The following is a 25421-nucleotide window of genomic DNA, read 5'->3' on the forward strand; positions in this document are numbered from 1 at the left end:
AAACGTCCTTCTGACACGCAGCTATCATAGTGCTGACTGTGATACAGATCACTCGCTAGTTTGTTCCAAGCTCAAGCTGAGACCCAAGAAGCTGTACCGCTCTAAACCTGCTGGAAGGCCCCGCATTGATGCCAGAAAGATGGCAAACTCGGAGAAAGCTGAAAAGTTCAGAGAGACCCTCCAGGAAAATCTGCGCAGCAGCCCTGGGCGTGCTGATGCGACATCCAAATGGCAACATCTGAGGGATACAGTTTACAACACAGCCTTGTTGGTGTTTGGAAGAAGAGCTAGAAACACGAACGACTGGTTCGAAGCTAACGCAGATGAGATGATTCCAGTCATTGAAAAGAAGCGCGCTGCACTGCTGGAGTACAAACGCTCATCGAGCCAGAGTACCCAGCAAGCACTTACAGAGGCCAGAAGAACAGTACAGCAGACAGCCAGGCGCTGTGCCAACAGCCACTGGCTCCAGTTGTGCAGCAGCATCCAGACCTGTGCCGACTTTGGTAATCTCAGAGGAATGTACAAGGGTATGAGGAAGGCATTAGGACCCACCCAGAACAAGATGGCTCCTCTGAAATCCAAATCTGGTGAAGTCATCGCTGACAAAGCCAAACAGATGGAGCGCTAGGTTGAGCACTGCTCCGAGCTATACTCATGCGAGAACGTTGTGGTTGACGCAGCCCTCGATGCCGTCGAGCTCCTACCAGTAATGGACGAACTGGATCAAGAACCGACTGTGGATGAACTGAAGAGAGCCATCAACAGCATTGCAGCAGGAAAGGCCCCTGGTCAGGATGGTATACCACCAGAGGTAATCAAATGTGCCGCGGACACACTCCTGGAACCCCTACATGAGCTACTGTGCCTGTGCTGGAAAGAGGGTGAGGTTCCACATGACATACGTGACGCTAACATTGTAATGTTGTATAAGAACAAAGGAGACAGAAGCGACTACAACAACTACCGTGGAATCTCCCTCCTAAGTGTCACTGGTAAACTGTTCGCTCGCGTCATCCTTGGCAGACTCCAGAATATTGCTGAGAGGGTGTACCCCGAATCGCAGTGCGGATTCCGCGCAGAGAGGTCTACCGTTGACATGGTCTTCTCTCTAAGGCAGCTGCAGGAGAAACGCAGGGAGCAGCGAAAGCCACTCTACATAGCCTTCATCGACCTGACCAAGGCCTTTGACTTGGTCAGCAGGGATGGACTGTTCAAACTGCTCCACAAGATAGGCTGTCCTCCACGGTTACTCAAGATGATCCAGTCGTTCCACGAAGACATGAGAGGAACCATCCAATATGACGGTGCATTATTGGATGCTTTCAGAATCAGGAGCGGCGTCAAACAAGGATGTGTGCTTGCTCCGACATTGTTCAGGATCTTCTTCGCACTCCTCCTGAAGCATGCCTTTGGATCTTCAACAGAGGGCATCTTACTGCACACAAGATCTGATGGAAAACTGTTTAACCTTGCAAGGCTGAAAGCTAAGTCTAAGGTGCGAGAAGTCCTCATCAGAGACATGCTGTTCGCAGACGATGCTGCTGTAGTGTCTCACACAGAAGACCAGCTTCAAAAACTACTGGATCAGTTCTCCAAAGCGTGCAAGGACTTTGGGCTTACCATCAGCCTAAAGAAGACAAACATACTCGGTCAGGATGTTGCTGAATCCCCATCAATCAGCATTGACAACTATACGTTAGAGGTCGTCCACGAGTTCGTTTACCTGGGGTCCACCATCACTGACACCCTGTCGTTGGACACTGAGCTAAATAGGAGGATTGGAAAAGCAGCCACAACTCTGTCCAGACTCAGCAAGAGAGTGTGGAACAACAACAAGCTGTACACTCACACCAAAATGCAAGTCTACAGAGCCTGCATCCTCAGCACCCTCCTTTATGGCAGCGAGACTTGGACCCTGTATGCCTGCCAGGAAAAGAGGCTGAACGTCTTCCACTTGCGCTGCCTCAGGCGCATCCTTGGAATATCATGGAAGGACAGAGTGACCAACACCACCGTCCTCGAGCAAGCTGCAATCCCAACCATGCACACCCTCCTCAGGCAGCGTCGACTCCGCTGGCTTGGCCACGTCCACAGGATGAATGATGGAAGGATTCCAAAAGACATCCTGTATGGTGAGCTAGCCTCTGGCAAAAGACCTCCCGGACGCCCCCAGTTGCGTTACAAAGATGTCTGCAAGAGAGACCTCAGAGAGGTAGACATCGAGCTGGACAACTGGGAAGAACTAGCAGATGACCGCAGCAGATGGAGGCAGGGGTTACACAAGGGACTTCAGAAGGGCGAGATGAAGATCAGACAGCTAGCAGAGGAGAAGCGAGCGCACAGAAAGCACAATAAGGACTTGCCAGACACCCACTACATCTGCAAGAGATGCAGCAAGGACTGTCACTCTTGTGTGGGTCTTTATAGTCACAATAGACGCTGTAAATGAAGTCCTCAATTGAAACTTTAAAGGGCGCGATCCATAGTCTATGCAGACTGAAGGATGCCTACTACTAGACCTTAATTGACAACAACAAAAAGGCCAGAGCTCCCCCTTTATTGGGACCCCACTCTTTAAATACCCCTCTGAAACCCACCCCCCACTCATGCATCTGACGAAGCTGGTCTTTGCCTACAGAAGCTTATGCTCCAAAATATCTGTTAGTCTGTTAGGTGCCACAAGACTTTTTGTTGCTCTTGAAGCTACAGACTAACGCAGCTACCTCTCTGATACTAGACCTTAATTATCAGAGGGGTAGCCGTGTTAGTCTGGATCTGTAACAGCAAGGAAGGGTCCTGTGGCACCTTGATTACTCATGTCTTCAATTTAGGACCAATTTGCACCTAGTTCCACCCTCATTAGCTGCTGTTCTGCTGTCTTTTGATCTCATAGGTTCAAACACAAATCAATGTGCCAGTTAATTGCCTCATGCCCACAGAACCATGCTTCCAAGAATTCTCTTCCCTGTCTAGATCCAGCTTGTCCTAGTACTTTCACATTATTGAAGTCAAATTTGTGGCCAGTGTTATCTTCATGTAATGGGATTAATGATAAGGGGTCATGCCGTTTTACAGCCAATTGATGTTCATGTATAGGCGTGGTTAACTTTCTTCCTGTTTGTCCAACATACGGATCTAGACAGGGAAGAGAATTCTTGGAAGCACGGTTCTCTGGAAATGAGGCAATTAACTGGCACACTGATTTGGATCCCATGTTTGAACCTATGAGATCAAAAGGACAGTAGAAGAACAGCTAATGAGGGTGGGACTAGGTGCAAATTGGTCTTAAATTGCAGACAAGTAAGCAATTAAAGTCTAATTACTGATACGGTCTATGTGAAAGGACTATATAAGGAACCGTTTGAAGATCTCTCACTAGGCACTGATGATGTTATTCCGTTTAGTAATGAAACGTTTGCAATTAAAGTTGTTAGGCTCAGCAAACATTTTTAAAGATAAAACTATACCTTAATAGCACAGATATAAACAGAAGCCTAAATGGTGCTGTGCTGCTTTGGCAGCTTGAACCTTAAGGCAGGGGTGGGGAACATGCAGCCTGCAGGTCAGATCCAGCCCACCAGGCTTGGAGCTAGCCTTCCCCCAGTGTCATGAGACAGCACTGGCACCCTAGCCAAACCGGGGAGGCCACCTCCCCAAGCCAAACAGGACTGAATCCATGAGTAGACATTTGTATCTGGGCAGGGTTCTACATACTCTCCTGCAAAAACTGGAAAACAGAAATCAGGGAGAAAAGTTAGCAGAAATTCCCTATCCTGGAATTGGGTAGTTCCAAAAATTAGGGGAGTTTTTTCCTCGGTTGCTGTTCCTTAGCTATTTAATTTTTTGATTGTTTTTATTTAAAAAAAAAAAAAAGTAGCTGAAGTCAGTATGCACGCACTAAAGCTCAATGTTAACCACAAGTGGTAAGAAAGAACTAAGATGGTGGCAGTCTGGCAGCTTCCCTCATTTTCTTGGTATCTTCTTAGTGACGAGAATAAGGAAAGCAGAAGCACTTGGGAAGACCAAACAGAAAACGACAGAAGAAATCTCTAACTCTGGGCACCAGTGTGATCCTGAAGTGATCTACACCAGTGCTCCCTGCAAGCCAAGCACTCGTGTGGCCACCCAGGAGAGATTCCAGTGCCACACTGCTGATTACCAGAATGCCCACAGCTGGCAGCATATGTTTCTTCAGTTGGGGTGTATCCACACCTACCTCAGTGCATATAACAACATTTACTCCACACATAGATGGAAAGAATTAGAGGGCATATTACTCCACACATACGGACAGTCACTCAGAAAACAAATGGCTTTTCAGAAGACTCAAAAACAAGAAGCCCTGTAGCACTTATAGACAAACAGATATTTTGGGGCATAAGCTTTTGTGGGCAAAGACCATCTTTGTCAGATGCATGAGTGGGGGGTTCCAGAGGGGGTTTAAATATAGGCTTATGAAAAGGAGTGAGTCTCAGTCAAGGGAAGGGCCAGAGTTGATAAGATCTGTTCAGTCACAGAGGATGTGGCCCGCTATCAGCAGTTAATGTGGAGTTGTGAACATCAAGAGAGGAGTTATGTCATCAGCCAGCAAATAACTAACTTTGTAGTCCTCTAGACAACCTCAGCTAATGATCTCCTGGAACCATCCCCACAGAACCTCTATGTGGGCTTCCCTTAACTTTTAAAGGAAGTTGACTGATGGGTTTTGTCTGTTACAACTGCAGCATTTGCTTCAGTCACTGCCTTGCTCCCATGAGTAGGCAAGGTTTATTTTTCAGTAGAAGTAGACAAAGACTCTAAAAGGTCCTGCAGAAAAGCATTCCTAGTGAGAGACAGATGATTTTTTTTTCTCTTCAAGGCCTTCCCTCAGACAAATAACAGACGAGCATGGCCATAAATCTCCATTTCCTGTATGTTGCTTTTAAGGCAAGAATTATAGAAAGACAGAAGGGAGACAACCGCAGAGAGTAAGAATATCCTGGATGAAACTAATTTTTACCCTACTTGTCACACTAAAGCAGTGTCTACACGTGCACGCTACTTCGAAGTAGCGGCACTAACTTCGAAATAGCGCCCGTCACGGCTACACGTGTTGGGCGCTACTTCGATGTTAACATCGACGTTAAGCGGCGAGACGTCGAAGCCGCTAACCCCATGAGGGGATAGGAATAGCGCCCTACTTCGACGTTCAACGTTGAAGTAGGGACCGTGTAGTCGTTGCGCATCCCGCAACATCGAAATTGCAGGGTTCTCCATGGTGGCCATCAGCTGAGGGGTTGAGAGACGTGCTCTCTCCAGCCCCTGCGGGGCTCTATGGTCACCGTGGGCAGCAGCCCTTAGCCCAGGGCTTCTGGCTGCTGCTGCTGCAGCTGGGGATCCATGCTGCATGCATGGGGTCTGCAACCAGTTGTTGGCTCTGTGGATCTTGTGTTGTTTAGTGCAACTGTGTCTGGGAGGGGCCCTTTAAGGGAGCAGCTTGCTGTTGAGTCCGCCCTGTGACCTTGTCTGCAGCTGTGCCTGGCACCCTTATTTCGATGTGTGCTACTCTGGCGTGTAGACGTCCCCTTGCAACGCCTATTTTGATGTGGTGCTGCGCAATGTCGATGTTGAACGTCGACGTTGCCAGCCCTGGAGGATGTGTAGACGTTATTCATCAAAATAGCCTATTTCGATGTCACTACATTGAAATAAGCTATTTCGATGTAGCATTCACGTGTAGACGTAGCCTAAGTGAGGAGGAGGAATCAGTGTGTGTAGCATCACAAATTGAGGCACAAGTGAGAGAGACTTGGCATTTCTGTTATTTCAAAAATCAGGCTAAATCTTGCATACAAAATCAGCAGCTAACTTGAAAACCTGTTTCGTATCAGACAGGGCAAATGGGCAACTTCTCTAGTGACACAGTAGTAAAAAGCCCCAATGCTTTCAGATCTCATGTGCCAAATTAAATTGTCCGGAACAGGATCAACTGCTCTTTCAACTAAATATTAGATCACATTTGACACAATAACCAGCATAATTGAGTTAATGAACAAACTTTTGCCTTAGTTTTGAATGTCTTAGCTGTTTTAAGTGACAAAATATTTAAGTATTTTTACTTACAATTGCCAAGCAAGATTGCAGCCTCACAGTGACAGACACACATAAGAGACTGCCCCTGCCTAAAGAAGTAACAATTCAAAACAAAATAGTGCAGGAGAAAGAGAAATTACTCACCTTCGTGCAGTAACAGTGGTTCTCCAAGATGTGTCCCTGTGGGTGCTCCACCTTAGGTGTCAGGCTTGCCCTGGCGCTGTAGATCGGAGATCTTGATAGCTTTGCTGCCGGAACACGCAGATGCAGCTCCTCTGCTCCTCTTTGCTCTCTTTTCATCACGTGCACTGTCCAATTTGATCCCATTGAAGCCAAGGAGAGAGCAGTTGGAAGCTCCGTCTGCAGCCGTTGGTGGTGGAGAGGAACTGGATCAAACCAGACCACGCACGTGATGAAAAGAGCATGAAGAGGAGCTGAGGAGCCACGCATGTGCAGTCCGGCAGAAACAGCTATCAAGATCTCCAATCTGCGGCACCAGGGCGAGCCTAACACCCAAGGTGGAGCACCCACACGGACACTCGAAGAATAGAAGTATTTTGCAGATGGGGAAGTGAGGCACTGAAAAATCAGATGACTTGCCCAAAGTGTCAGAGCAACTCAGTAGCAGAGCCAAGAACTGAAGACAAGTATCAAAATTTCCCACCTTTGACATTCACAGGAATGGCACCCATCCCACTTAAGTTACTTTTCTCCTTCCACAGGTCCTATGAATGATGATTCTTTTCCCTCCTCCCCAAATTTTTATTATTTTTCTTTTTCCCTTGCTGCTTCTTCCTTCACCTGCTCTGCTATTTATATTCATTCCTGTATTCCCATTTTTGCACCAAAACCTGGTGCTACAGAACGCGAGTGCTTATGTTGAATGATAGCAATGTTTTAATGTAAATCTGAAGTAGATTTAATAGTTCACTATTCAGAGGACAAAGGATTAATAATGCAAGCATTATATATAATCATCTACATTAAGGCCATTCCACACTTTAACACTGTTTTTAAGACATCATCTAAATTCTGAAGCTGATTAGAAAAGTTCAAAAATCGAAATGCAGATTTTTCATGCACGTTTGCTAACTTTTCTTTCAAAGGCCAATAAGGGTGCTTTTGCATAACTCATTTAGTGATCACTCATTTTTTTAAAAAATGTATCACTCAGTAAATATTAAGTGGGAAGGCATATTTAAAATTTACAAATAAACCAAATCATATGGCACACTTATCTCCATGAATTTTGAAACTAAAGAAGTAAAAATTGTGATTTAAATGCACAGTTCAAAATATTTTAAATAAAAAATGGATTCCCAAAATTATAAAATAAAAAACACACTTACAGTTTCACAGGTAAGACATCTGGTTTCATTAGTTAATGTTCCCTGAAAGATCTCATGAACCCAGGTTGGGTCCGGTGTGCTGTTGTTATTTTCATTGTCAATACTGCCATTAGGTAAGCAGCCATTTTGTTTTTCCTGTTTTCTCTCTTCTTGTAAAATATCAGCAATTGTGTTTAAAAGATAATTTAAGAATTCATGTGCATCCTGCTGCATGTAATTGTCAAAGAGCTCTGAAACATGAAGAGAAAACAAAATATTAACTAATTAAACTTGTTACTGAAGATATAAAATGTTGAAAATATGTCATTAGCAGAACTTATTTCACAGACATACGCAATTAATTCAACCTAAAAAAAACCGACTGAAAGTAATAAAGTTACAACACTTCAGCAGAACAAGGTAGTGTATAGATGTCTGAATAAATAATTCATATAAGAAATTATTCTAAGCAGAAGTTTAGGATATAATCTGTGACAATTTCCCTTGTCAGCCCCGTGGGTCCTGCACTTCCTGGCGGTTCTTTGTTGTGCCTCAGAGACTCACGGAGACCCCTTATCTGCCCAGGCCTTTCCAGAGGCAGATGTCTCTGCTTAGCGAGCCAGCCTCATCATCGGCAAGTCCAGAATGGGGAGGACACAGCCAGTCCCCTTGCAGGCCCATGCCTGATCCAGTGAAGTACCCCTCTGGGGAAGGGTGGAGGGAGTCCAGACCCACCCTCTACCCTGGACTCCAGCCCAGGGTGCCTAAGAGGGCAAGAGGCAGCTGGCAGGGCCCTCATCCCTGCCCCAATGTAGCAACCTCACCCTGGGCCACTTTGCCCACCGCTTCCCTGTGGTACCTTCTCACTCTGCTCCTGCTCTCCGGTGTGCCTTCCAAAACCTTCCCCCTTGCTACCAGGCGGGGAGCCTTTTATAGGGAGCGCAGGGCCTCAGCTGACCAATGAGTGCTGATTAGACTCAGCTGTGGCTGATTCCTAACGAAGCCCCAGCTGCCTGCCCTAATTGGGCTTAATCAGGAAACAGAAAAGCATTCACCCACCAGCCAGCATATCTACGTTATAGAAGGCTCCTGCAGCTTCCAGGCAGCGGTCTGCCACAAATCATATATGGGAAAGATGTGTACTTATGAAAATAAAAAAAAAGGTTAAATCCAATACAGTGCCTTCAAATACTGGTAAGATTGGGATGCTTTCTAACGCCTTCTCATAATCTCCACCCCCACGCATATGTACTTGTTACAAACACATATAAGGCAAAATTATACTAAATAATTGCCAAGCGCAATCTGAAGTTGCATAATATAGTTCTATGCTGCCATTTACATTAAAATATGCACAAAACCAGGCTCTCAGATGTTAGGCAAAAAGTCAACGTTGTCAACATATATCAAGAAACATATATAATTGTATGTACTTCTATAACTTTGCTGATAGAACCTATATTCCACAAACCAAGTCTGGAGATCAGAAAACTCCGTACTATCTAAGAATGGTCCTTTTATCCCATGTGCTTGGAACCTACTTTTTGAGCAAATGGCTAGATAGAAAGTGTTAAGAGGCTTATGAACAGGGTGTTCATTCAAAGCAGACATGCAGCTTTGACCAAAGAAACCATGCCTGATTTTGCCTTCACCAGAGGACGAACATGACCATTGTGGCCTCAGTGGTCATGTCCAGAAGTATGAGGGTTTCCATTTTTTTTTAAATTAGCACCACGTTCTTGAAAGTGAAGCTCCATAGGTGCCAGCAATGAAATCACTTAGTATAAACAAGCTCCCACAGATTTCAGCACTTTTAAATGAATATTAGCTAACTGTTGAAAACTGTTTTAAAAGTGGTGGTAGCCACAGATGTCTTGCCTATATAGGGCTAAAAGGATGGTGACAGGCAATCATTAAACTTTTTCTCCCTTTCTGAGCAATAACTGACTCAAAGGAATAGCATATTTTCCTTAAGTTACCAACTCAAATATGTCTATTTAACTGAAGATTTAAACTGAGGTGCATAACAAATCCTGTGAATGCCCTGAAGGTAAAAGGCTTGCCTCGAAGGTTTTTAGCAGTATTACATTCAGATTCTAGTGTGGTGCATGTCCAATCAACAGTCTGATGTTAAGCAGTGGTCCTGTGATACCTCAGAAGTCCCAGTTTTTTTCTGAACTTTACAATGCTGAATTTTCTTGGTGCTTGTTTATAAATGTTCTGTGAGACCTGAAAAACTCAGACACACTGTAGTGTTGTGTTGAACAAACTTCTGAAAAGTAACTAGCCCTTAAATGTCAACTCTCATGATTTTGTCATGACTCATGCTAATTACAGTTTTCCTTAAAACCCCAGCTCTCGGAGTCAAGGAAATATGTGATGATTTCTGCTTTCTTAAAGAAAAATGAAGTTTCAGCCCTTGTGACTGTAGAGAAAGCTTCCAGTGGTGACTCCAGTATACCCTAAATCATCAAAATGCTTAAGGCAAATTAAAAGAATACCAATTCTAGTATTTTTACATAATGTCATGAGTTTTAAGTCGAATCTCATGATACTTGAACAAGACTAAATGATTTTGAACATTTGGGATAAGCAATACTGTGTAAGTAACTTAAAGAATAAATGGACACAAAGCAGATATCAAGAAACTCAATACACATAAGCCAATCCGTGAACACTTAGATGGAGTGGGCCACTCTGTTAAAGACCTGAGAATGTGTGTCCTAGAGCAGAGAACTTAAAAACAGATTACAGCGAGAGAGTTGAGAATTGGAATTCATATTCAAATTTGACAACACGTGGTATGAACAGACATCAACTACCTCACTCACTGCAAGGACTGTAACAGAGATGAAGCCGTGCTAGTCTATATACTATCAGAACAAAAAGCCATCAAGTAGCACTTTAAAGACTAGCAAAATAGTTTATTACGTGAGCTTTCATGGGACAGACCCACTTCTTCAGACCGTAGCCAGACCAGAACAGACTCAATATTCAAGGCACAGAGAACCAAAAACAGTAAGCAAGGAGGACAAATCAGAAAAAGATAATCGAGCTGAGCAAATCAGAGAGTGGAGGGGTGGGGGGGAAGGTTAAGAATTAGATTGAGCCAAGTATGCAGAGGAGACCCTATAGTGACTCAGAAAGTTCCCATCCCTCCAGAAGGCCCTGGGTGACATGTTTGTTCTCTCCTACAGACAAGCTCCCAGCCTCATGAGGATCCTCACTAACAGCCACAGTCTCTACCCCAGGAACACCAGTCCTGGAACCTTTCCCTGCAACAAAGCCCGCTGCCAGCTTTGTCCACATATCTTCTCTGGAAATACCATCACTGGACCTAACCAGGTTACTCACAGAATCACAGGCACTCTCTCATGCTCCTCTACAAACATCATATATGCATGTGCCAACAATGCCCAGATGCTTTGTATATTGGACAGACTTCTAACTCCCTTAGACAAAGGGTCAACGGGCACAAAACAGACATCAAAACACTCCAGATCCACAAACCAGTTACTCAACATTTTAATGGAATGAGGCATTCTGTCAACGACCTCAAGGTATGTGTGTTACTGAAGAGGAATTATCGCACCGTTCTGGAAAGAGAAGCAGCCGAGCTGGCTTTTATATTCAAATTCGGCACATTAAACACATGGTTTAAATCGTGATGGGAACTTTCTGAGTCACTATAGGGGCTCGGCTGCATACTTGGCTCAATCTAATTCCTGACCTTTCCCCCCACCCCTCCACTCTCTGATTTGCTCACCTTGATTATCTTTTTCTGATTTGTCCTCCTTGCTTACTGTTTTTGGTTCTCTGTGTCTTAAATATTGAGTCTGTTCTGGTCTGGCTATGGTCTGAAGAAGTGGGTCTGTCCCACGAAAGCTCACCTAATAAACTATTTTGCTAGTGTTTAAAGTGCTACTTGACTGCTTTTTGTTTTGATACTGCAAGGACTGCTCCCTTTCCTTTGATGCTCGTAATTATCTCAAGCAGGACACTTAACATCCCCCTCTGTCAGTCCTATTTGACTAGTCAGTTTTTACTGAAATTATTTTTGGTCGTCTGTACTTATAAATGTCAGTGTGTATAGGAAATGAGATTGATCTGATGAAGTGGATCTGTCCCAAGAAAGCTTATCACCGAATAAAACGTTTTGTTTGTTTTTGAAGTGCTACATTTCTGCTGTTTTCTTTTGTTGGAGTACAGACTAGCGCAGCTACCTCTCTGTCACTATTTAAGATGAAAGAATACAAGAACGATCTTACTGGGTCAGATCAAAGGTCCATCTAGCCCGTCTCCTGTCTTCTGACAGTGACCAATGCCAGTTCTTCAAAAGGGAATGAATAGGTAACCATGAAGGCATCTATCCCTGTCACCCATTCCCACCTTCTGGCAAAAAGAAACTACTCCTCCGCCAGGTTTTGAACTAGGCTCTTGCATTATAGCCAAATATCATAAATGCTACAAAACAGATGAAAAAGAAGAAAACATACCACAAAAGCTTTAAAACAGCAATTTTTAACAAAAGAAAAAAAAAATCTACAAATTCTACTTTGGCAAAACTGTGTTCAATATTTAATAAGCACTGACTCATTTTTGTTCTGTATGAGATGTAAAGGGAGAGGGATAAAAGCATGGATCTTCCCTCAAGAGGATTAAAATCTTAGACACTAATCCTGTGTCATCTCTTCTGTGTTCTGTAGCACTTAGTGTGCTTGTTGCACATAGCAAAATATATTTTATAAATACAAAATGCATTTCAAACTTTTCAACGTTAGTATTAAATCAATTATGTAATTAGTAAACACGAGGGAGGAAAGAAAAATTAAGATACCATTTTCTTTTCGCAATCTTGTTATAAACTTCTTTGGAGGTATTACTCCGACTTTTTTCTTCTGTGTAGCTATGCTGTGGAAGAGATCAGCTAAACATGTAAGGAGGTTCTCTTTTTTCCTGGGTTGACTCTTGTACGCTAGGACTTTTTCTCGAAATGGCCGACAAAAATAAAGTGCCTGAAGAACTGAATTGCAGTAGCATGTGTTCCCAAACTATAAAATAAGAAAAAAAATCATTAGTTTGTACTGTATTTCTACACTGATGCAAGTTTAAAGGAAAAACTGCTAGGCAAAGGCAAAAGCAAGGGCAAATTTTCTGGAAAGCATTTCTTGTTGATTTTCAATGTATCTCAGGCAGCCAAATAAATAATGGGGAGAACTCCTGATAATTATGACTGATACTAGATTGTATTTCCATGTTTATAATAACTACCAAATGTAATCAATGTTTTACAGTGCTCTGAAACCGTAAAGTGCTCAGTATTTACTTATTTCCAATACTGTACACTGCACAGTACAGTAGACCCCTCGGCTTACGCAGGGGTTGCATTTCCCAGACCCTTTTAAATTGCTCAGGCAGATGGAAACCCCGTCCGGGGAGGCTAACTCCCTGTTCTATTCTGTGTGTGGCCTTCCTCAAAGGCCAGAGCCACAGCCCCCACCTTGCAAGAGGAGGGGAAAAAAGGTGGGGTGATGAGAGAAATAGGGTGGGGGTAGAGAGTTTGGCTGCCCCCTTTGCACATGTGTTAATGGTTTAGAAGCGAAAGAATTCTTTTTACAACGTAATTATTTTGGAATTTTGTAACTATCTGAAAACAGATTGGTTTTTTTGTTTTGTTTTTTAAATATCCTGGGTTACTTGACCGATGCATGGTAAATAAAAGCTGCATTATAAAGCCTGTTTATTTGTTTGACTTCTCAATTAGAGTTGGATTTCCAGATAAGTGATTTCCATCACGTTTTAGCATTTTTGGGAAGGGGTATTTGAACTGTTAGGCTGCAGCCCTTATCTTAATCTGGCCCTGCCCTGAAGAATGGGGGAGCTAGCTAGGCCAGGACTGCAGAGCAGGGAGGGAAAGTGTGGCCCAAAGGCGGTAACTATGAAACAAACAGGCACCATAATTTCTCTCTCGCATATCCACTGACTCCAGTAAAATTTAAATTGGTGTGTGTGTGTGTGTGTGTGTGTGTGTGTGTTGGTGTTTAAAAATTGGCCTAGTAGGTTTCAATATCTTTTTACACCGCTGCAAAAATATCAAATAGTTTACATATTCCACAACCCAGCCCCAGGGCTCCTCCCTGCTCCCAGACTCCAGTTCCCATCCCTGACTCCTGCATACACACCCAGCCCTGATGTCCAGCAGCTCACTCAGGTACCCCAGCCTTCCCCCATTCTCCCAGCCCCCTGCTCTGTTTCCTGTACCTCTCTTTCTTACTACCAGCCCACACTCTGGAGGACAGCAAGATGAGGACAAGGCAAGCACTTCTACAGAGCAGTAACCACTTAATGGTAAGCATATATTTTAGCTATTTTTGTTATAATAGTCCAGCATATTGTTTAAATGGGTCCTCAGTCAACTTAATGCTATACTGAATGCTTGTACTGCATAGTTCTGATGGCTTGCCATTGAACTCACTGAACTCCAAGCAATATTACCAGGTGCCCTGTATTTCACACAGGGAAATATGGTCACCCTAAGTTGGAATGACTAACATTGAGGAAGAAACAGGAAAACCACAGACATCAAGCTATTTACGATTGAACAAGTATGGCAGAGATGATGCTCTCGTTCTTAATGCAGAGTTGTGGGAGCAAGGAGAGAGCAAACTCTTGAATGAATTAAATTTTGAAGGAGACAGGCTAGTGGATCGATCTCGACAGTGCCGGAGTTGTGACCTGGGACTGGGGAGGAGGGTGCAGAGGGTTTGGGTGGTGAGCTGGGGCAAGATATTGGGATACAGAGTCCAGGAGAGAGTATAGGTGCAGTAGAGGATTCTGCCCTGGGGGAAAAGTGTAGGAGAGGGTGCAGGGTCTCAGAGGAAGTTGGAATGAGATGTCAGTGGCAGTCTCTGGCTGGAAAGTGCTTACCTAAGCAGCTCCATCAGCAGCACACTCAGGCAGGCTTGCCTGCTTGCTGGCAGCCTCAGACCACTAGCTGTTCCATGTGGCTCTCTGCACTGGGGGGTGGAGCTACAGGAATGCGTGCTGCCCCTACCTCTCACCAAAATCTCTCAGCTCCCCGTGGCTGGTTTCTGGTCAGTAGATGTTGAAAGCTCTTGTTGGGGTTGGAATGCAAAACCCTCCACTCTGCAGTGCAGAGAGCCACAGGGAGCAGCCAGTTGCTTTGAGCTGCTTGCTGCCACAGGGGTGGGCTAGATTAAAAGGCTTTGTGGGCCAGATCTAGTCAGCAGGCTGCATCTTGCCTGCCCCTGGATTAGGGTGACCATATGTCTCATTTTCAAAGTCCTGTATTTTTAAACCCTCTTGCTGTGTCTTTTTTTTTCTTTTTTTTTTTTTTTTTTTTCTTAAATGGACAAATTGGACCATATTTTCCTCTCTTATCCCTCCCATCGATACCAGTGCTTCCTACTGCTGTCTGGATCCTTGCCAGCTGCCGAACCACTAGCAGTGAGAAGGGGGGAGTCCAGTGGCTGACATGGGGGAAACTGTGCAAGGTCAGTGGTCAGGCAAAGCTGCAGTGTGCAAGGCCGAGCGTTGGCCCTACTGTGTGCTGGTTCTTGGCCAGCCGGCTTCCTACATACCCACCCTGTTTCCAGGCAGCACTGGCTGCTGGCTGTGGTGGCTTGTGAGCGTAGGAAGGCAGTGGCCAGTTCTGTGTCACTTCTGCTGCCCACCCAATGGTCCTTTACAAGCCTCCCCCTCTCAATATACACTCTCAGCTGTACCCGTTCACCCTTCCCCAGCACCTCTGCATATCCGTACCCCACTGAAAGGAGTGCATCCTGCTCCTGGCACTGTACAGAGAACCAGCTCCTAATCAGGTCTATCGGTTCATCAAGAACCTGGCTGACAGGATCCTTCCTTCCCTCGCTGCCTCTGGCACAGCTAGTGCCCAAAGCTCAAGATCCTCTGACCTGCGGTGCTAGGCAGAAGGAGCCACGCACTGTATGTGCCAAATCCCCGCACAGTGATGGTAGAGAGAAGCCTGTTAGCCCCTCAGCTAAGGTCTGGAGTAATAGAGAGAAAGTTATTTTCAACTTCTTTGTGTCTGGATCCTACAGGTATCCAGGCAAGGGCACTCAACACCTTCATATGCTGTCTCCCACCCCAAAGGCCTGCCCCCAGGGAGTGTGTGGATGCTCTATACCCTAAGCACCTCCCTTGCTCAGCCACTTCTCTGGGTGGGGTTGCTGAATCCTTTACAGCCAAGTTCCCTGGGTCCTGGGGCACAATGCATCCTTTTATTACTTCAGGGAGTACTGTACCAGGTCTTCTAAGGAGATGCAGTTTTCACAATTTGCCCAACTATCAGTTAAATAATTAAATTTTATCATTGAACAGAACATGGTAAAAATGTCCAGTCTCTCTCTCTTTTTTGGGCTGAATATATTTAGACATTTTAAACAAAAAAAGCAATCTTTACTCAGGCATTTCCACACTTCTGAGCACAACCTTGGTGTGAAGGTTTTTGTATATAACTAGAGAAATAGACTGTGATAACAAATACACCATGCTATATACTTTCCCGCTTTAGAGTACAGTAATCTGAAAAAAGTTCAAGATAAGCAAAACACAAGAATGTGAGCAACAGTTCTATATTTATTCAAACATATTATATACTGCAAATGTATATGAGATGCTAAACTTTAAACATTAATTTTACAGCAAATCAGATTTCAGTAATTTCTTTCCGTTGTCGTCATAATGGTGGTATTCACTGTTAGCTCCACTTTAGGTCTATTACTTAGTATTTCAAAGCAATCAAACCATTAATTGATACTTACATTAACTAAACCAAAATAGTGCTCATTGACTGGAAACTGTTCCGGACCAATCTCTTTCTCTAAAGCTGAGGCATTGGCGCCCTGGGAAAAGGAACAATGCAATCTTAATATTCACAAGTACTGCTATAGTTCTAGCTACATCCACAGTGACAACATGGCATGTAACTGAAGGAAAAAAAACCAAAAGAAAAACTAATAAAACAGTTTCTACCAGGATACAAAGGTCAGCTCTGTAATAGTTAATGTGAATAACCAGCCAGTTATACATCTAGCTAGTAGTGTACATACACATTAGGCATTCAAACACAAGCCCCAAATGGCTACTATGAATAATAGTCACTTGTTTGAAAACAAAACAGGTGCTCAATTGCTTTTGAAGTAGCATGTATTAATGGGGACAACTGTCAATGCCTGGAATTAACTGCCTATATTCCACAGAGCATATTTATTCTACCAAAAACTGTTTAAAGCAATTTTAAACAAATAAAACTGAACATACCAGTGAAATATATTTGATCGAGTTTGAACTTTCTGATCCCTCAGAAATGAGCAGATAAAAGTTTTAGTCATGATTTGTTTTTTATTCATAGGTACTCCATAAACAGCCAAAGCATGCACAGCTTTTAGACCATAAAGGCCCTGTTGTGCCTAACTCTGTAACCACAGCTGTGCCCTATTCAGGTGAAGAAAGGCAAAAATGTTGTCCATCCTGCCTACCTCCCAGGCAATGGCTTTTATGATCCAGCCCAGTTATTAAACATAGGAATTAAAATCTTGACACTGGATTAGGGAGAGAGAACTAACCGAGCATACTTAGCTAGTCCTGAATGAGTATTAGCCAACAACACAGGTGGGAAAAAAAAGAAAAAAAAAAGGAACCGTTTTAATTATTGCTGTTTTTCTGGCTGACTGACCTCCAGAATGGAACTGTCAGGGAAAGGAATGTAAAGGCCATCCATTTTTTAATATAGGTTGTAAAGGAGGCAGAACACCCAAAAAATGTTCCTCAGACTGCACCCTATTAATATTTTTAAAACTCCCAAAATATAGTGGCATCTAAAGTCTTCTGCATCAAGGGGGAGAGAGGATTATATTAAATCATTTTTCAATCCCTTAAAAAAAAAAAAAAAAAAAAGAGTCTTTATTATTGAGTACATTCTGGTTATTTCAATTTCAGTATATTTACTGACCAGCAAAAAGGATATCTACTTTTGCATAACTATATATAAAGCACACCAAAAAATAAGACGTTAGTTCTTTTTCAGCAACGTTTGCATGAATCTAGCATTGCAAAGCTACACAGACTTCTTGCCATGTGATCTTTAGCTTTTGAAAAACAACGATCTCCAGGAATGAAACGTCTGGTATGCACTATTACAGCAGGATTGCATTTTACAGACATTAGGGGATAAAGCTCATTTGCAAGGAGCAAGTGATCTTCAGGTTGTTTTTCTATACAGTTATATGATCAGAGCCAAACGATAACTCTCCAGTACTAAAATGTGGGAGAAGCTATAGTACAATAAAAATAGCATAAGGCTGGAACAAGTTTTGTAAAATAAGAACAGAATATATTTTGATTTTTTGGTGAGCCTTTTATCTGGGACATTTTTCTACAGATAGAACCTCTCTAATCCAGAACTCTCTCGTCTGGCAAACTCCATAATCTGGCATGATTTTAGTTAGCCGGACCACCACTTATCCTGGGTGTCGCCAAGTTTCACGTGGTCTCAGTTTGTTTACAGCTACCAGTCCTGGTGCTCAGTTTTCTGTGCTGTTATTTAGCTGTAATTTGCCCTCAAATGTCTTCTAAGAACCAAGTAAACAGGGGAAGTGCTGGTAACGCGATAGAATACATTGACCTCCCGTCGTCCAGCAAATTCTCTCATCCTCCATCAGTCAGGTCCCGAGGGTGTCAAATGAAAAAGAGGTTCAACCTGTACTAGACTCTCTCCCCCTGTTGATTCCCTCACCTCCAAAACATCAGTTCGCCTGTCACTAAAGGACGTTAGGATGGTTTGGTGTGATTTGTTGTTAAGAATCCCATTTGGCTATTATTTATCGCCTTATCCTAGCTCAGGGCCTACTCTCCAGATTGTCACCTTGTCATAGTGAGCAGGCTTGTGTGTTCCAAGGAACTCGAGAGCGATGCCGCAGGGAGTCTTGTGCTCCTTGCGGGGTCACCCAGGAGGACAAGATCAAGGGGGAGGGTCCAGACAAAGAACAATCTTAGAAGTCCTCAACGGCAGGACAGGCGGAGGATAGCAAAGGTAATGCTACAACAGCTATGAAGGCAGATGAAGGCTGTAGCGGACAGGAGACTCCCAGTTGTTGTGGATTCCATGCCACTGGACCTGAGTTTTCTATCCATCAAGAACCACGTGTGGTGGCTGCAGCGCAAGAATCCTCCCACGTTAAAAGAAGTCACGCACAGGCGTTTTCCTCTGTGTACTACTCTTCTCAACTTAAGCCCTACAGCAACTGGCGAATGGCAACGGGAGCAAGATTGTAAAATGTGGAAGCTTTTAGTCATGAACTAGCATGTAGGCAGCACATGTATGTATCAGTTCTTGTTTTGAGGACTGCGGGGGTTGAATGGTCTAGGTGCTGTATCCACAACTGAGCAGCCCTATTTAGGATCAACTCTGCTCACCCCACATGGAGAGGAGGCTAGAAAAGGTGCCCTAAAAACACAGCCCACCTCAATCCCCCTGACTGGGTTCACCCCCATGTGGTCAAAAATCGAACAGTAAACTTTGGAACATGGAATATTTGGACTCTAATGGGCAACCCAGATACTGAATGACTCGAAAGACGCATGGCAACTATGGCCCACGAGCTGCAACAATTTAACATCGATATCACTGTCCTAGACCGGAAGGAGGACAGCTAAGGGTACACGTTTTTCTGGAAAGGAACCCCAAAAGGAAGAAAAATGAATTCATGGAGTAGGATTTGCCATCAGAAACAAACTGAAAAAGATCCTATCTGAGTCCCTATCAGCATTAATGAGTCTCACGATTCTCCTCTTGAAACCTGCCAAAAATCAACAGGCAACTGTCATCGGTGCTTATGCATCAACTCTACATGCCGAAAATTACGTGAAGGAGAAGTTCTACACCCAGTTAGATACAGTCCTGAAAGACATACCCAAAGACAACAAGACTATTCTCTTGTGTGATTTCAATGCCAGCATAGGAAGACACACGGATCTCTGGCAGACTACCATCGGGAAAGAAGAAATCAGCAACAATTCCAATGGAGCACTCCTCCTTATGGAATGTGGAAAACATGGAGCTAGTCATCGCAAACACCCTGTTCCGCCAGAAAAATAAATTTAAGACCTCTTGGCAACATCCTCAATTGAAGCATTGGCACCTCATAGGCTACGTCTTTATCCACACACATGATCAGTGTGATCTCTTTCTCACACATGCAATGACTATGCTGATGACTGTTGGACTGATCACCACCTTATTTAATCCACAATGGCAATTAGGATTGCCACCAAATGGAGGAGTCGGAGGAAACAGATCCAATGAAAGATCAATGTACAAGGTCTGAAGGACCCCATCAGACAAAGTGACTTCCAGATAGCACTCCAAAGGAAGGTGCTGACAGGATACCCTGAAGATGTGGAAGAATACTGGTGTCAATTGAAAAATGCCATCATTCGTGCTTGTGGAGAAACCACTGGCTACCAGACCAGGAAGCAGCAGGACTGCTTTTATGAGAACTATGTGGAAATTGAACACTTGATTGAGGCAAAAAGGAAAGCCTTTAGGGCCTGGCAAAGTGACATCAATTGCACAACAAAGAGAAACGCACGCTAAGACCAAGGCAGAAGTGCAATGTAAACCACGACTCTGAAAAATCAGTGGCGGACGAAGGAGGTGTGAGAACTCCAACATCTCACAGACATTAATGACATACAAGGTTTCTTTAACTTTACCACAGTTGCGTATGGTCTGAGACACCACAGAATCAATCCTCTGAGATCAAAGGGCAGCACCCAACTTTTGAAAGACAATGAAGCCATTGCTTCTTGTTGCAGGGAGCACTACCGTGAGCTCTTTAACCGCCCCTCTACTGTGGTCCTAGAATCCCTTGACCAAATCCCTCAACAAACGCCTAGAGTCAACCTCACAACACTTCCCACCCTCAGTGAGGTCCAAACTGCCATCAAAGCGATTAAATGCAACAAGGCAACCAGACTAGATTGAATCCCCACTGAAGTCTTCAAAAAAGGTGGGCCAGAGCTACACAAACAGCGCCACCTCCTGATTCTCAAGATCTGGGATAGGGAGCAGATGCCACCAGATTTCAGAGACACACTGATCGTCAGTCTTCTCAAGAAGGACAACAAGTTGTACTGTGGAAACTATCATGGCATCTCCCTCCTGGCAACAGCAGGGAAAAATCTTAGCTCAAATCCTTGTAAACCAGCTCCTGCCACTCTCAGAAGAAACTCTCTCAGAACCCCAGTGTGGCTTCCAACCATTCCGAGGAACAGCAGTCATGATTCTCGGTGCCCAGCAACTGCAAGAAAAATGTTGTGAACACAACCAAACTGTATATATTAGTTTTACTGACCTGATCAAAGAATTCGACACAGTCAATCATAGTGCCCTGTGGACCATCCTCTCAAAGATTGTCTGCCCCCCAAAATTCATTAACATTTTAAAGCTGTTTCACAACAACATGACTAACACAATATTGGGCAACAACAGATCCCAAAGCAATCTCTTTGAGGTCAAAACAGGAGTCAAGCAAGGCTGCATCATTGCCCTAAACACTATTCTGCATCTCATCGCTGTGACCCTTCACCTCATTGATGGCAAGCTTCCAGATGGAGTGAAGATTGTCTATAGAATGACTGGGAAGCTTTTTCATCTCAGGAGACTGAAGGCTAAAAGCAAGAACTCCACAACTTTCATCATGGAGCTCCAGTATGCAGATGACAATATGCTTGTTGCTCTTTCTCCCACTGTCCTCCAGGCCATCTTAAGTACCTCCACTAAAGCATAAGAGAATCTTGGCCTCGCACTGAACATCAAGAAGACCAAGGTGCTACACCAACCTTCACCAACAGGACAATCTCATGCACCTTCTATTGAAGTCAATGGTGAACTGCTGGAAAATGTGGAGAACTTCCCATACCTTGGCAGTTATCTTTCCACTAAAGTCAATACTGATGCAGAAATACAGCATCGTCTAAGCTTTGCAAGCTCTGCTTTCGCACACCAGAGACAAAGGGTCTTGGAGAAACAGGACATCTCTCCCAAGACAAAGTTCTTTGTATACTGTGCAGTGGTTATTCCAACACTACTATATGCATGTGAAACCTGAACAACACACAAGCATCATTTGAAGGCACTTGAACAATATCATCAATGCTGCCGCAGGAGAACCCTTAATATCTCATGGGATGATAAGTGCATCCTGGAATAGCTGACCATGACCAGCATTGAAGCCACTCTCATTCATCAACAACTTCACTGGACTGGTCATGTGGTTTGGATGTCTGATCAGCACCTCCCAAAGCAGATTCTGTTTTCCAAAGTGGAAGAACAGAGGAGCGCTGGGGGCCAGCAGAAGCGATATAAGGACATGCTGAAGGCACACATGAAAAAATGCAAGCATCGGTGTCGACGCTTGGGAGAACCTTGCCCATGGCCATTCCCAGGAGAGAGCGGTAATTCGTGAGGGGTTGGCGCAATTTGAGAGATCCTGCAGCAGTGCAGATAAGGAGAGGTAGAAATGAAGAAAATAGCTTCAAAAACTACCCTACACTCCTCCAACGGCTACTAACATCTGCCTCTTCTGTGGCAAGACCTGCGGCTCCAGAATTGGGCTGATCAGCCATCAACAGATTCACAAATAGGAGGGTGACATGAAGACGTCCTGCTCATTACCGAGTGACCACCAAGAGAGTGAGCTCAGGGGTCAGCACCCTGCAGCTCTGGAGCTGCAGCTGGCTCTTTAGCAAGTCAGTTGCATCTCCAGAAGTTGCTGCTGCTGACTCCTCTTATGGCTCCCTGCCCTGTTGCCTCAAACAAAAAAAGTTAATCTGGATGGTTTAAACTAAGTGAATTTAGGGTTTTTCTCCCCATTTTAAGGAGCTGCAACAGGAGTCGGCGGTGGCAGGGTAGCGAGACCAGAGAAAGCCACAGCAGGGGGAGCACCAGAGAAAGCTGCACCTGGAGGTGTGGAGCTGCGGCAGGAGCCAGGGAGTCCCGGAGAAAGCCGCAGCAGCTTGACTCCATGAGCCAAGGGAAAGAGCAGTGCCTGGCCTCAGAGGAAGGAACTAGGTGTGCTGCTCTACTTCCTCCATGCACACACACCCCGCCCCCCCCGTGTCTTTCATGTTGGCTGGCTCCAGCCAGCTCCCTCCCTCCATCCGGTGCAGGTAAGCATCCAGGTGCTATGTAAGGCTGGCAGATCCGGGGGGCTGAGAGGGATGGGGAAGATGGAACAGACACAGGGGAATTGAGGGAGAATTGGGCATCTTTAATATGTGTAGCGCATTGTGGAATATGATACGGTATCTGTGTTTTGATGGTGTTGCTAATAAAGTCTTGATTTTGAAAAAGAAAAGGGCTGTGAAAAGCAACACATTTTAAGAAAGAAAACTGAAGTTAAACGTGAAGTAAAATTGGCATCATTAAAATAAGTTTGGGAGGGAAAGTCAGGAAGACAGTGATACAAAAAACACACACGTAAAGTGTGAGGAAACAATTTATAAAAAGTTTGTGAATGTCCTACGGTAAACACGTATTGCATTACAAATCACTGTGTGAGCTGTTCTTAAAATTAGGGTTACAAAAAGTATGGTTTGATGTTATTTATTAAGGACTGTCTCGTATTCATGTGATTTTGCAACCAAATTTGAAAAAAAATGGCTCTTCTCGCTATATTGGTTGCAGACCCTTGTCTTAGCTGCTTACTATTTAGAATTTGTTTCAGTATCTTTCCTGGGTATGATGACTTTAATGCTTTAATGACCTGAGTGTTCCTTCTTCTCTGCTTTGAAGATTATAGCAGAGCTCTCACATAATTAAAGGTTAAGGTTTAAACAGAAAGCCTGTGAGTATTCCAAATTTGCTAAAATCCTCACAGATACTTAGGTCACTTTGAAATCTGTGCACCTCAAGGAGGTTTGGTGATCCAAATTTGAGGCCACTTGGCCTAAAAGTTCCAGAGCTACGCTCTTTTTGGAGAAGTTGTTTCTTAAAGTTGACATATTTTGGCCTACAGATATTAAACCAGGACTCAGATCATCACGTCAGGATCTGTGAAGCTCAAAGCTTACCCCCAACAGAATACATGACACCCATCAGCCCTTTCAGGGAATCAAAGTAAAATGTTTATTTTAAAAAAAAAAAGTTTGCTTCTGCAATTAGGCCCACTCCAAGCAGTTCTAGTGTTCACACATAAAATGGATTACACTGTGCACAAGAATCTGGAAAACTCTCTCTATATCACAGAACACATATGGTGGCTCTGATGGTACGTCACAGTCATCAAAACTGACCACCACCCCAGGTACAGAGTAGGAATACAAAGCAGGACAGAAATCTGCAATTGAAGTAAGGGAAAATTAAGATATAATCTGTCTCTGTAAAAGGGTTTTTCTTTTTCATTCTGTAATCTGAAACCAGGTGTTGAAACGAAAAACTCCATAAGCAAATGTTTGCTAAGAGATTAGGACAATTAGGACATAAGGAGGGAAGACAGTGGGGGTGGGAGGTTGTCAGACCATGGAGGCTAGTGTGAGGAGTGAGAGACTAAGTAGGGGATACGCTGGGGAGGGATAGGGAGAGTGGGTAAGAATAAGGACAGGCAGGCCTATCAGCTTCACATTTCCTCCTGGTGGGTCACAATTAGGACACCCTACACCAAACTACAGGGTTGTTATCCCCACCCCATGTGATCAGGAAAGCCTTGCCTTTCTGGAAAGAGTCTGAACCCACCTACCCATCCCTCCATGTGATCTAGGATTTGGGAGTTTCTGAGCCCCATTCCCTTTGCTGCTGGACGTGGGCCAAAAATGCAGGGGTTTCAGTCTCCCTCCCACTACAAGGTTGTAAAATCCCATTTAACTAGTTAACTGGTTAAACATTAAGTGGGACACTGGGAAGGGGATATGCAGACAGGCTAGAGTGAGTGGCCTCCTGCCAGACAGTGGCTGCTCTGGCCAAGCTGGAGCACCTCCCACCCACAGCAGACCCCAAGGGGCTGGAGCAGAGCCCTAAGTACAGCAAGCAGGGGGCTGCTCCATCCCCCACTGGTTAACCATAATACATAAGCCTCACCTGTTAAGGGTGAGGCTAACCAATTAGCCATTAACATCCCTAGCCACCATTAATGGAATCTGGAATCTGACATGTCTTGGCACTGAGGTCATCAGGGCCAACCTCACCACTTCCTCACATGTAAGCCTGTACCTTTTGATAGGGGTCTTAGAACAGGCATGATCAGAACATGCACCAAGAATTCTCTACTGATGCTAAGGTGAGACTGGGAACAGGTTCACAGCCTCCCTAGCACTGGGTAGACAAGATAGGAATACAGGAAGGTTGGAAATGACATAAACGAAGCGGGTCACATGTTTCAGAGATATTGTGACAGGCTACACTGCATGTAAGAGTCTTTATCAGCTGAGAACTTCTCATTGCAACTAGTACGTGGACAATTCCAAGTGGCTACTGTCAGCTCCAGGAAGCAGAGTTAAGGTGGCATGTGTGCATACCTTAGTCTGTACTTTTTTTTTTTTTTTTAGAAGAAGAAATTTGAATTTTACTCAATGCTTTTCTGGAAGCACATAAAATACAACGAGGCAACCTTAACTCTGTGTTAATGAAGAGTCTGTTTGCCGTTTATAGGTATTACTGTTCCCTTTTTCCAGTCCTCATCTTCGACAAGCTCCCAAAGATAATCACTAATGGTTCACATGTTGTTTTGGCTAGTTCCCAAGTAATCTTGTGTGATTTCATCAACCCATAAGGGCTTGCTATGTAGGCCCTGACTCAGATTCAATTAAAGACCAAATCCCCAACTTCCAGCCACACACGCCCCCCCCACCCACCCAATTTGGGTCAGTAAGCCCTCACCATGAAGCCTCTAGGATCACAAAGACATGAGAACATAAAATCAGCCATAATGGGTCAGACCAAAGGTCCATCCATCTAAGCCAGGTATCCTGTATTCTGAC

At 44.1% G+C, this 25421-nt stretch overlaps 1 protein-coding gene across 1 annotated transcript in view; it reads right to left on the bottom strand.

Annotated features, from left to right (window-relative positions):
• Positions 1–25421, bottom strand: part of USP12 (ubiquitin specific peptidase 12) — a 61211-nt gene that overhangs the window by 25342 nt on the left and 10448 nt on the right. The window contains exons 2-4 of the mRNA XM_074982191.1: positions 16208–16288; positions 12241–12454; positions 7425–7654 (exon numbers count right to left, since the gene is read on the bottom strand). Of these exons, the coding sequence (XP_074838292.1) occupies positions 7425–7654; positions 12241–12454; positions 16208–16288 (525 nt within the window). The remainder of the gene's footprint in view (positions 1–7424; positions 7655–12240; positions 12455–16207; positions 16289–25421) is intronic.

The sequence above is a fragment of the Carettochelys insculpta genome, chromosome 1 (assembly GCF_033958435.1).
Source record: "Carettochelys insculpta isolate YL-2023 chromosome 1, ASM3395843v1, whole genome shotgun sequence".
Classification (NCBI taxonomy): Eukaryota; Metazoa; Chordata; order Testudines; family Carettochelyidae; genus Carettochelys; species Carettochelys insculpta.